The sequence below is a fragment of the Arachis ipaensis genome, chromosome B10 (genome assembly GCF_059453495.1).
Source record: "Arachis ipaensis isolate K30076 ecotype BB chromosome B10, ASM5945349v1, whole genome shotgun sequence".
Classification (NCBI taxonomy): domain Eukaryota; kingdom Viridiplantae; phylum Streptophyta; class Magnoliopsida; order Fabales; family Fabaceae; genus Arachis; species Arachis ipaensis.
In genome coordinates, this window is record NC_142435.1 from 20,771,505 (window position 1) to 20,785,129 (window position 13,625).

Consider the following 13,625-nt stretch of genomic DNA (forward strand, 5'->3'; position numbering starts at 1 on the left):
ATGAGTCAAGAAAAGAAAGATATTGCGGAAGAAATGGGATTTGGTGCCCTGGCACATGTGCCAGAAATGAACGTCTATAATACACTGTTGATAGAATTGCTTGATCGGTTTGATGTGGAGAGAGGATGCCTGAAAACTCTACAGGGGACAATATACATAACTCCTCAGAAAGTAGCAGCTGCCATCGGCATAACCAACAGAGGTAATACATTTTTTACTTACTGCTTATTTTCAGTTCATTGGTGTCTGGAAAATTAAAATGACCGTTTTTGTCTGATTTTTGCTATTAAAATATTGTAGGGAATCTTTTTCCTAAAAAGGTTGATTACAACAAGTTGAATCCAGCAGACAAGGAAATATTTGACAGCGTCAAAAATATTTCCTTGGTGACTTTGGCAAGGAATGTGCTGGATATGAGTATAGAAGGGGAGGAGAACTGGAAAAAATTCAAGAGGACTTTTGTTGTCTTCATACAAAAGTGCTTCTTGCTCCCCACAACAGTAAGTGTGGCCTCCCCAATCCACAAGCCACCGATCTTTCATGTGGACAACATTAGGGAATGGGATTGGGCAAAGCATGTTCTCAACTTCTTAATGAAAAGAGTTGAAAATAAGAGAGATGGGAAGAAACAGTCTGTTGATGGCTGTGTTTTTGTATTAATGTTGATATACTTCCGTGAAACAAAGTTCCCCCGCCTGTTTGCACCTGATGCTCCCCTTGCATCATGGGTGGCCTATTGGACAAGGGAAAAGATCATTGAACGGATTTCATCCAAAACAACACAACCATTGGTAAGTACTATACTAAAATTTTCCAAAAAAATTGCTTTGAAATGCTTTTAGGTTATAATTAAATTATTTGTCCTACTTGCAATTGTTAGTTTGTTCATTTGAATGTTTCTGCATTAAGAAATATTTTTTTATGAATAAATAGTTATCATGTACTATTCACCAAATGAATGTTTTTCGATTTGGTAGGATTACTTCATTTGGTTCACCGTGTTGTTAATTTGTTCTTTTGATGATTAAATAATTGAGACCTTGTTTCTGTTTTAGGGACTTCTGTATAGAAAGAAAAAAAGAAATAAAAAACAAAAATAAGTAACTTGGACGAAAAAGAAAAAGGAAAGAAAATAAAAAAGAAAACTGTTGAGACAGATTCTTCTTCAGAAGAGGAAAGACTTTCCCAATCTGAATATGAAAGCCAGTAAGTTTAATTTTCATATCAATTTTATTTAATTTGTATTTGCTTAAATTTGTTCTTATGTGCTTGTTCTTATGTATTGCAGGGAAGAAGAAATAAAAAAAACCACCACAAAAAAAGAAAACAACCATTGAAGGTGGTTAAAAAAAAAAAGCCTCTGCCTATAGATTCAGAGAGCACAAGCAAATCTGAAAACGGGTAAGTATTGCATAATTTTGTGAGACGTTTTGTTGATTGCATATATATTTATTTTCGGTTCGGTGGGCTTCTAAGTTTCGGTTTAGCAATTTAATTTATTTCAGTTCGGTGGTATCTGTGGGTTTGGTTGACTTCATTGTTAGTGTCGTGTCTCCGGTATAAATTCAACGTGTTTATCTATTTTACAGAGAAAATGAAATTGAGAAAACACCCATAATAAAAAGAAAAAAACAACCCGAAAGGGTGGCAAAAATACCAACCCAACCTGACAAGGAGTAAGTTTCTCGAATCATATATTTTTTACTGATACTTATATTTTAGGTTCCTTGATACTTATTTTATGAACTTTCAGAATTGAACAAGCAAAAGACAATGCTACCAAAAAAAGAAAACGAGCATTGGAGATGATAAGGGAAAAAAGATCAAAGAAAAGAAATGATGGAGCTCAGTCAACAAACATTGCTCTGGATCAGTTTGACTCTCCACAGGCACAAAATAATTTCTCTCAAACGTAAGATTAAGTTTATTATTTCCGAATTCTTTTTCTTACTTTGCTTACTTTTGCTACCACCTTTTCTAATTCCTCTAGATACAATTACTAATATTTATTTATATTGCTTAGGGTGCCGACTATAAATATGGATAGTGAACAAGTCTTACAGACTCAAGGAAGTTCTACACCTTCTGTAAATGCTGCGAGCAATATCAGGTAAATTGGTACACTGCATATTGTATTTTCGGTTCGGTGGTTGCCCAAAAATGAATTTAATGTCTTTCTAGACCTCTGCTTTTAATCTTGGTTTCTAATTTTAATTTCTTATTTTTTTAGAAAAAATACCCCGGAAAGTCCGGTCAAATATTTTAGAAAAAATAAAATCTTCCAAGAAAGACGTCTAAAACTCCACGAGTGTAAGTTAAAAATATTTATGTTACTCTTTTAGATTTAGTTAATAATTTTTGTTTAATTAATCACAAGAAAATTGTGTTTAAATGTCACTAGAGCTACACCTGAATCTGAAGTACAAATCATTGAGTTTCAACAACAAACTCGTTTGGAATCTTTGGAAGTGTGAGTTTTTCAATGTGCAAATTCCTATTTTTCAAAACAAATTCTAATTATCCAACATTAACTTTATTTTTATTTACATTCCTTAGACCTCCTCTTGCATTGGCTCTTCCAAGTTCAGTTTAGGAAGAGTTGATGAAGGATGACTTTATCTATGTCCCTCCACAAGAGGAAAAACAACAAACTTCTAATAATAAGTAAGTTAATAAATATTTATTCACCACATGAATCTTGTTCAATGTTTACTGCTTATAAATGGTTTAATTATGGTTCAGTTGAAACCAGAAATAAATTCAATATGTTCTTATCTTTGGACTCTCTTCTGATTATTATAGCTGCCCTCAAGAAGCTGAAAAGCAGGGTATTACAGTATCTCTTATGAGTTCTGTAATTGAAGACTTATTCAAAGATGACTATGTGTATGAAATTTCTAATAAAGAGTAAGTTTCACAAAAAAAATCTTTTTATTAATTTTAATGGTTGTTATTGAACTGTTTTCTATTTAATGCAACAACCCTGCAAAAGAACAACAGCAACAAGCCCAAGAACCACCGATGCAACAACAATCAGAACAAGAAGCACCTGTTAATGTGTAAGCATTAAATTCTTTAATATCACTTTTGTTTAATATAATTTCGGTTCACTGTAAGTTTGGATTTTGGTTCAGTATAACTTTGGTTTTTGGTTCACTATTATGATTAGTGTAATTTCTGTTAAATATCATTGTTAAATATGATAATAGTTTGGGATAATTATAGAAATGTTTACTGTTTAATGAAGCAGATCTCTGGAACAGCCCTGCGAAGAACCAACAGCGCAACAATCCAAACAAGAAGAACCTGTTCATGTGTAAGTTTTACTTCTTATATAAATATCGATAATGTTTACTGCTTATACATGGTTTAATTATGGTTCGGTTGAAACTAGAATGAATTCAATGTGTTGTTGTCTTTGGACTCTCTTCTGTTTCTTATAGATGCCCTCTAGAACCCAAAAAGTAGGCTGTTACAGGGTCTCTTACAAGCTCTGTTATTGAAGAGTTTTTCAAGAATGCCGATGTCTATCAAGTTTTTGATGAAGAACAATCACAAGAACCTCAAGTGGCACGACAATCAGAAAACAAAACTCTAATCTTGTCATCATTTGACAGGTATGTTACTTGCTTTTCTTTAATATCATTTTTGTTTAATATAATTTCGGTTCACTGTACGTTTGGATTTGGGTTCACTATTTGTTTGGATTTCGGTTCACTATAGTGATTAAATATCACTTTTTTTTAATATCATTTTTAAATATCTATCATCCTGCAGTGCTGCTCAACCTAAGGAAAGGGAAGATGAAAGGCCTTCCTTTAGCCGTGGGATAAGTCCACCAGCATCTCAACCAACTCAGCCCTCTCAAGAGAGTAATTCACAGTTTGAAATCCTGGTAGAGGCGGTGGTAAATGCTGGAGTGGCAGCAGCATTAAAATTTGCTAAAGGAACATCTTCAGAACCAACCTTAACAGCGGCTCAAGTTTACAAAACCCCGTAGAAAAAGACAAAAATCACAAATGAGCTTATCGAAAAGTGTTATCATTGAATGACACATGTGAAAAAGACAAAAGATGGTACCAATGAATATGAACTTGTATTTGTCTTGAAACATGAGGGACTCTACAAGGGATTAAGAGAATATTTCATGTCTCTAATGCCCAAAGAAGATGTGCATGCTGTAGTAAATTCTTTTCCAATTGCATTAACATTAATGATTTTTTTAAACACTCTTATATAGTATATCTCATAAATTTTCATCTTGTAGGTGGTTAGTATACACAGCATGATTCTCAACGAAATAAAAACTAAGCGGTATGAGAAACAAATATACATTGTGCCACAGGATATTGTGGTAAGCTAAATTTCCTATTCACTGCTGATTACTTTTCGGTTCGGTCAGAATGTAAATATTGGTTCACCTGATTTTTATGTCTTCCCTATTCATATGATTTCTGTTCGGTTCAGTGGAAATGTGATTTAACTGATGTTCAGTTTGCAGAATTTTATGTTGGGAAGATATGGCGTGGAGTACATTGATGAGAGGACAAACAAATCCTACAGGTTTGATATTGACCAGTATGCCCACCACCGCCAGTTTCTTGACAAAAGGAAACTTGTATCGCATCCATTTGTAAGTTGTAATTTCTAAAAATTCTTTGATAATTCTCTTGTTTGCTATTGTTTCGACTGAAATATTCTATAATTTTCCAAAACTTCAGCTATTTGTCCCAATTTGCAATGGAGGGCATTGGTGGTTGTGGATTGCTGATGTAAACAACAAGAAGTTCTATGTCCTTGACCCTATCAACAAGAAGCCAGAAGATATACCTGATTCGAGAAAGGAACTAAACAAATTTGTTGTAAGTTATTTTCTTGTAAATTATTCAAATTATTCTGTACATGAGAGGAGTTTGGTTGACTGTTGTTGGTTCTATTTATTTAGTTTTTTTTGTCTCTTTCAGGGTTTAAAAATTTTCCAGATGAGGGTGTACGCTGGGGCAGAACCCTTAATGGAGGATGGACTGGGAGAGGAAGCAGAGTATATCCAATTGAATGGTCAATGTACAAAGTAAGAATCTTTCTCTTCTATAGTGCTATTTTTAATGTATTTTATTTTATATACTATTGATCGTATTATACTCAATTCTTGCTTAGCTATGATTGTGGAATATTCGTGGTGAAATGGCTCGAAACAATAGATCCACAAAAAATAGAAAGCAAGAAGGGATATAAATATAAAGCTTGGACACAAATAAGTACTTTCTAAATTAATAAACTTCTTTCTTTTCTTATTTCATTCAGTTAAGTTGATATTGTAACTAGAGCTTTGAAGTTGGTTGTTACTCTGTTCAATACTTTTTTTCCATGCATAAATACTATTATTGTTGATTGAAATTTCATCAACAAAATTTACCACATAAACAATTTTCGGTTTGGTAGCTCATATAATTTTGATTCACCAAGTGAATTTTTTTTGGTTTGGTGGACTCCTTTTAATTTGTTCAGGGTTTAGGGTAATTGTGATTGTATTTTTACAGTATGACTAGGGCTTTGAATAAAATTTGTTGTTATTTAATGTGATTTTAATTTACTTGATATTTAATGTGTTCAGGGTTTAGGGTTATTGTGATTGTATTTTTACATTATGATTAGGGCTTTGAATGATATTGTTCTTATTTCATTTGGGTTCTTTTCTTATGTAACTAATTCATTTCAATTGAAATGCAGAAACACATTGATGACTTCAGATACCAACATGGTCCAAATTTTCTGTTGCATAAAATGAACAAAATCAGAGACAAAGTGATTTCGGAATCTGAAGCAATAAGACTCACCAAGCCATCTGCTTTCCTCTCTAGCCCTTATTGTAAATACACATCTGGAAATTTAGATAGCAAATAGCATATACTAGTTGTAATTAATAATATTTTGTTTAACTTGTTTAAAAAGCAAAAAATGCATAATTCAAATGTATATATGTCAATGTATGTATCAAACAATGCATATAGTAGTTGTACATATTTTGTATAACTTGTTAAAAAAGCAAACAATGCTTCTTTCAAATGTATATATGTCAATGTTGATGTATATATCATTCTTAATATCAATGTATGTATCAAATGTTAACATTTATATATTTGTTAGAACTGTCTGGCTGCTGTTTTATTCCAGGTTCTCAGTGATTACAATCACTGTATTTACCAATACATTAGAACTCCAAAAAAAAACAGTGAACTGAAATTAATACACTGGGCGAACCGAAATTTAGAAACACACTGAACCCACCCTAAACCCTAAACACTAAAACGAGAGCCCTAAACACTGAACCTTGAACCCATAAACCGTAAATCTCTAAAACCCTAAAACATAAACCCTAAAGCCTAAAGCCTAAACCCTAAACCTTGAACCCGACCCTGAACTTTGAACCTGAACCCTGAACACTGAACTTTGAACCCTAAACCCTGAACCCTGAACCCTACCGTAAACCCTAAACCCCCAAAACCCTGAACCCTGAACCCTAAATCCTAGACCCCTAGATCCTGAACCCTAAACCCTCAACCATGAACACGGTGAACCGAAATTAATAAATGGGGCGAACCAAAATTTTGAAACACACTGAACCCCTGAACACTGAACGCTGAACCCATAAACCCTAAATCACAAGTTGACCCAAGCCCAAATCAATTTAACCGCCTCCAATGTCACTAAAATAAACGTGACTTCCACGCGCTTCATTATAATAAAACATTCCTTCTTCTTCAAATGCACAAAACCAATCCTTCTCTTCGAATCTCTCTCAAAATCACTGAAATTTCAGTCACGTTCTCTGCGAAAACCACTATTGCAGAAGAATAGCTAGAAGATTTGGCAACGAACAACCACAAATGAACAAAAACAGCAACAGAGACTACCAAAGTATGAGAAAACTACTGTTCACTTGAAATCTTGCAATATCGCATTTCTCCTAGTTGCATTTTAGGTTTACTTGATTGATTTGTTTCGTTTAGAAGATTGAACTATTGTGAATGCATTTTTACAGTATAACTAGGGCTTGGAATGAAATTTGTTGTTGTTTTCAATCAGTTCAGTGGATAGTGTAACTAGGGCTTTGAAATTGGTCGTTTCACTGTTCAGTACTTCTTTCGCACGGAGAAATACTATCATTTAGCAACAGTGTTCAAGAATATGAGTCAAGAAAAGAAAGATATAGTTGAAGAAATATGATTCGGTGCCCTGGCACATGTCCCAGAAATGAAGGTATCTCACGCCCTCTTAAGAGAATTGATTGATTGCTATGATGAGTATCATGGTTGCCTGAAAACTCTCCATGGAAAAATATACATAACACCTGCCAAGGTAGAAGCTGCGCTGGGGATAAGCCACGGCGGTAATACACATTCCACTTCTTGCTTATTTTCGGTTCATTGCTCCCTTAAATTTTGGTTCATTGCTTCCTTTAACTTCGGTTCATTGCTTCCTTTAATTTCGGTTCCTTGGTATATAAAAATTTAAACTGAACCTTTTTGGCTCATTTGTTGCTATTAAAATATTGTAGGGGATCGTTTTCCTAAAAAAGTTGACTATCGCAAACTGAATGAGGAAGACAAGGCAATATTTGACAGCCTCAATTGTGTTACATTGGCGACTTTGACAAAGTTTGTCCTAAATATGAGTGTTGAAGGGGAGGAGAACCGGCAAAAATTCCGCAGGACTTTTGTCGTCTTCGTACAGAAGTGCTTCTTGCTGCGGATGGCGGTAAGCATGGCCTCCGCAATCCATAAGCCGCCTATCTTTTGTGTGGACAACATCCGACAGTGGGATTAAGCAAGTCATATGCTAAGCTTCTTGAGGAATGGAATCGAAAACAAGAGAAAGGGGAAAAAACAATCCATTGAGGGCTGTGTTTTTGTTTTGATGCTGATATACTTCCATGAAACCAAGTTCCCTCGCTTGGATGGACTTGATGCTCCCCCGGCACCGTGGGTGGCCTATTGGACAAAGAATATAATGCTCGACTGGATTTATGAGGAAGCAACAGACACAATGGTAATGTGTTGATTTGAATCATTGTGCATGCAGAAATATTTTTCTTGATAATTGAATGTTTATCACGTATTATTCATCACATGAATTGCATTCGGTTCAGTGTTTGTGGTCGTTTTGATTCACCTGATTGTTTTTGTATTTCCTCATTTCGAATACTCTGCTAACTAAATTATTTTGTGTTTTAGGGACTTCTGTATAGAAAGCAAAAAGAGGGAAAAGAGAAAATAAAAAGGGAGAAAGAAGAAAAGAAAGTTGTTGTTGTGGATTCTTCTTCGGAAGAAGAATCTTTTTCAGAATCCAAATCAGAATCAGAATTCGACAATATAACGTTGGCAGAAAGAACAAGACAAAAGAGGCTCATGAAAAAGAAAAAGTTGTTTCAACGGATTCAGAAACATCAAGTGAATCTGATTAACAATATTTTCTTATAACTTGTTTTCAGTACAGTTTGAATGGTTCTAATTAACAATATTTTGTTTAACTTGTTTAAAAAAGCAGACACTGTTTCTTTTGAATGTATATATGTCAACATTAATGTAAATGGTAATATTAATGTATAGATCTAATGTTAATGTATATACTGATTTAAGATGGATTACTCCTTGTCTTGTTATATACTTGTTGGAACTGCCTAGCTGCTATTTTGTCGCAGGTTCACAGTGAAAGAAATCAGGGTGTTTACCAAAAAATTATGAACCCCAAAAACACAATGAACCGAAATTAATACACCGGCCGAACCGAAAGGTAGAAACACACTGAACCCCTAAACGCTGAACCCTAAACCCTAAACACTAAAACCAGAACCCTGAACACTGAACCCTGAACTCATAAACCCTAAATCCCTAAAACCCTAAAACATAAACCCTAAACCCTAAACCCTGAACCCAAACCCTAAACTCTGAACCTGAACCCTGAACACTAAACTCTGAACCCTGAATGCTAAACCCTAAACCCTGAACCCTACCGTAAACCCTAAACCCCTAAAACCCTGAACCTTAAACCCAAGACACCTAAACCCTAAACCCTCAACCATGTACACGGTGAACCGAAACTAATACATGGGGTGAACCGAAAGTTTGAAACACACTGAACCCCTGTACACTGAACCCTGAACCCAGAAACCCTAAACTCTAAAATCCTAAACCTTAATCCCTAATCCCTAAACCTTAAACCCTAAACCCTAATCCCTAAACCCTTAAATCTGAACTCTGAACCTTGAACCAAAAAACAAATTCTAATTATTCAACTTAGAAATTAATACACTAGATGAATCGAGAAACTGCATATATCAATATAGAATTTCACAAAAAAAGGGATTATTCATTAAAGACTATCAACATTCAGAAATTAAACCTGCTATAACCATGGTGAACCGAAATTTGCTCATGGGTGAACAAAAATTTACATTAATAAAAGCTAAAACTTGTAAAATCCTCTCTTGGATAATTCATATCTGGTGTATTGTAAAGAGTGGAGCTTAACTGAATCGATGATCTGGAGTCTAAAAGGTTCAACTACAAAAGACATAATTGTGTATTAGCAAAATGAACATTTGAATTTTTAACTTATCAAAAGCAAGTCAATTTTACCTCACTTGGAGCTATCTTTTTCATTTTCTTCATGGCATTTGAGATCTTTTTTTCCAGGTTTGATCCAAGTCTGTTCTTGGGCTGACCTCTTATTTTGACACGTGGTGGGCTTTGAAGGTCATTCACATTGCTTAATGTCGCTTCTTCGTGGTTTAACAAACTTTTTCCTTTGCTTCTCCCTTGATATTCTTCCATCTCCGCCATGACCTTGTCAAATGCTCGGTGCAAAATTCTGGTCAACTCTTCAGACTCAGATGGAAATTCACATATATTGTGTGACCGAAACACCAATTCGTCAAATCTCTTACTTCTTGGCTCTAGTAGAGGTTCATCTTGGCTGCTCTTAATGTGTGTATGCCTCCTTTTTATGTTCTTGCTCTAACGTTCTAATATGTATTTCGGTGATACGTTATCCACTCGCTCAAAGCTTAGGACACTTAGGGAACGGCGGCACAATATGCCCCTAGACTCAAACAGCAAGCAATGGCACTTTACATCTCGTGATACTGCGTCGTAGGTGACGACAAACTTATTGAATTTAGAGTTGGAAACCTACTCTATTACTTCATATGTTGTGAAACCTAAGGTGGAATGTATTGATCTTGTGATACATTTCACTTTACCTCTGAATTGAGCTTGAACTTCCTTGAACTTCTCATGGGTATATACATGCTGAAACTATGCCTCTATTGCTAATTTTGTTGCACACGGTATCACGGTGTGAAAATCTGCAGCATCAAATTCTCTCTCTGCTTACTCTCTGCTTGCTAGGCAATTGTCGTATTGCTTCACGAATTGTCTCAAGGAGCTATTCCGTGTGATAAACTTGTTGAAAAATGAATGCATACTCTCGCTCCTTTGCGTGCTTCTCGTCTCGGCCCAAAAGTGGTGATCCAAGTAAACCGGAATCCATATATGGCGATCCTCGTACAGCTCTACATACCAAACCGAAAGTATAAGGTCTAGTGAACCAAAAACAGTGCATCCTTTGGGAAAAATAAATATGAGCATAAAAATAATTCGAATTTAAACCTCAATTACCTGAAAGCCACTTGTTGCCTACGAGGCCATACTTTGTAAGAAAATCGTTCCAGTTTTTGTCAAATGCGTCCTTTATGTAAGAGTTCCAAACAACATGGCTCATCTCTTATTCAATATCGATGTGCCCTTTGTAGCCATTTAATTTGCTTGGAATCTTCTTCATAATGTGCCAGATGCACCAGCGGTGAATTGTTGTTGGCATGCACAGCTCAATTTCCCTTTAAATCGATGCGCATTGATCGGTAAGAATACCTTTTGGTGCCTTCCCTCCCATGCAACGTAACCAACACTCAAATAGCCATTTGAATGATTAGATGTCCTCATTTTTTATCAGCGTGCATCCAAGAGTGTCGACTGGCCGTGGTGATTCACGCTAACAAAAGAACCTAAAACCAAATTGTACCTGCATAAATAACAACCACAAGATGGTGAACCAAAATATATACACTCACTGAACATCAAAAATATGTTTGAATGAACCGAATACCTATTTGTGTTATAGGTGGTGTCAAATGAGACCACGTCTCTGAAATAATCAAATGCAGCCCTGCTTCTTGCATCAACCCAGAATGCATGTTTATTGCAGTGATCGCCTTCAAGGTTGAGCTCAAAGAAGAAATTTTGGTTCTTCTCTTTCATTCTAACTAGGTACTTCCCAAATTCTTTGGCATCGTCTTCTTTGGAAATATTCTGTACTTCCCTTGTAATGTAATTCCTTACGTCTTTTTCTATAAAACCTAGTTCACGGTGGCTGCTAGCTGCTGCCACAAATGATTGGTAAGTTTTGCTCGGTCTGATTTTGGCTTCTTCGTGGGTTTTGATGGTGCGACGCACGAACATGCTAAGCTCCCTGTGTTGTTTGAGCATCTCAGCTTGGTTTGGACAACAAGGATGTGAGTGATTCAAAATAACTTTGAAAATTATCCAAAGATCAACATCCTTCATTATGTGTACGTAAATTCTGGCCGGACAATTTAACCCAGCTGAAGGGTTTGTCTTCAAAGTTGGAGATATCTTTGATTTCCACCTCCCCTATCTCGAGCATACAATTAGTTGATTTTTAATCTTGTCTCCGTCCCGAGTCGTGTTCTTTATTTTGTTAGAAAAACTGGTAAGTTTGGAATAATGTTTGTAGAACTTTCCAGCTTCTTCTAATGTCTTGAAAATCATTCCCACCCTTGGAACAATATTTCATCCACAACACAGCTGGTCTGCATAGTGAACCGAAATCTTAATTATGGTGAACCGAAATCTTAATTATGGTGAAACAATTATATAGTGCTTAGCGAACAAAGCAGAATATATTCGTCCAATTTTTTTGTAGACTCATTTCTGCTTACCAAACCGAAAACATGAACATGGTGAACCAACTCTTTAGTACTCACCGAACCGAAAAGTTACTCACAATTACTCATAGTTAGTCACAGTTACTCACACTCACAGTTACATATTATCAATTCAATTCAGATAAAGATCACCTCAGTCCATTCAATTGTCATCAAATAAAATTAGCAATTTTATTCCATTGAATTAGATTCAAAATTCAATAATCCAAACCTCATCAAATTGATACGTTTTGGAAGAATTGTCCAAATTGCACTCATTCAACTGATTTGAAGTTGATTCATTCATTGTTTCAATTCTGAAGTGTAGATCGAAGAAGAAAACGAAGAAGAAGATGAACGACGAAGCTAATTACGTTGAAGTCAATCCAAATCCATAATGCAGAGAAGAATAACGCGAATACATTAAAGCAACAAATTTAATTACGTTGAAGAAGAAGAAGGAGAACAGAAGAAGAAGAAGAAGGTTGACGTTGTATCGAAAGGTTTACGTTGAGAAAGGTTAGTGATGCAAAATAAGGATTAGGTTATATACGTTTGTTTTAGGTGCGTGTCACACAAACCACTGTGTGGGGCGTGGAGTGAAAAGAACTTGGATAACATCCATGTAATTTTTACATGGATGTAGAGCTTTTTCGATATTTAAAATAGTTTTAATTTTATCTCTACTGTTAATTTTTTTTGACAGTTAACTGTTAGTTAATTTTTTTTTAATTTTAACTTTTATCATTCTTTATTTTTTTTCATATCCTAAAAATCTCAAACTCTCTCCCTCTTATGTTGCCACCGTTACGATCACCCCTCTATTATTACTTTCCCCAACAAACAACAGTAACAACCATTCACACATCTCCATTGCTACTGTCACCACCTACAAAACCTAATCAACACTGTATCTTTCAAATCTAAAATCATTGCCATCATAAAAAACAATATCCACGTCGTATAGATTTTTTTAAAAGAAAAAATACAAAACAGAGATTGAATTAGAAATTAAGGGAGAGAGAGAGAAGGGGAGAGAGAGAAAGAGAGAAGTGGTAGCAATAGTAACTCATGATAGCTTAAAAAATGGCAGAGGTTACGGCTATACAAGGACGATAACAACAACCACGACATGAGTATCACAAGTAGAATAGAGGTATAGAGCTTGGTGGTAGAATAGAGGCAGAGCTTGGCGGCAATGTAGCTCGGCCACAGTGACAACATTGGCTCTGGCGACGACTCCAAGTAGTAGCAACATCATCAACAGCACTACTCTCATCTAATAAATAGGGACACATCTGAAATCTTAATGTATCTGTGTTCATAACGAATACGACACGGATACTCTTGCAATAAGTTAGATACATAAGTGTAGAATGTTTATATCCATGTTGATCTATTCTTTTATTTTTTGATACGTGTATGTACACACATTTCTAAATGTTATTTTTTATTATAATTTATTATTTATTATCTATAATGATAAAATATTAATTATTATTTATACATTCTACTATATTACATGACGTATCATATCGTATCATATCTTATATTTTTATCAAAATAACGTATCGTCGTATCCGTGTCTTGTTGTGTCCGTATCGCGTGTGGTATATATATA

The 13,625-nt window shown here is 35.1% G+C and overlaps 3 protein-coding genes across 3 annotated transcripts; 2 read left to right on the forward strand and 1 right to left on the reverse strand.

Moving 5' to 3' along the window:
- Positions 1-1,100, forward strand: LOC148579361 (uncharacterized). The gene is made up of 3 exons (XM_088501646.1): positions 1-202; positions 301-791; positions 1,056-1,100. The coding sequence occupies exons 1-3, from the start codon at positions 1-3 to the stop codon at positions 1,098-1,100; spliced, it is 738 nt and encodes a 245-aa protein (XP_088357772.1).
- A 2,948-nt stretch (positions 1,101-4,048) lies between these two features.
- LOC107620298 (uncharacterized) lies at positions 4,049-5,788 on the forward strand. The gene is made up of 6 exons (XM_021114140.2): positions 4,049-4,183; positions 4,268-4,354; positions 4,502-4,633; positions 4,722-4,862; positions 4,965-5,071; positions 5,731-5,788. The coding sequence occupies exons 1-6, from the start codon at positions 4,049-4,051 to the stop codon at positions 5,786-5,788; spliced, it is 660 nt and encodes a 219-aa protein (XP_020969799.1).
- Positions 5,789-11,009: 5,221 nt separating this feature from the next.
- LOC148579362 (protein FAR1-RELATED SEQUENCE 5-like) lies at positions 11,010-11,624 on the reverse strand. Its single transcript, XM_088489693.1, has 2 exons — positions 11,167-11,624; positions 11,010-11,082 (listed from the first exon to the last, which is right to left on the reverse strand). Exons 1-2 carry the CDS (start codon positions 11,622-11,624, stop codon positions 11,010-11,012), a joined length of 531 nt encoding a protein of 176 aa, XP_088345819.1.
- Positions 11,625-13,625: the final 2,001 nt, after the last annotated feature.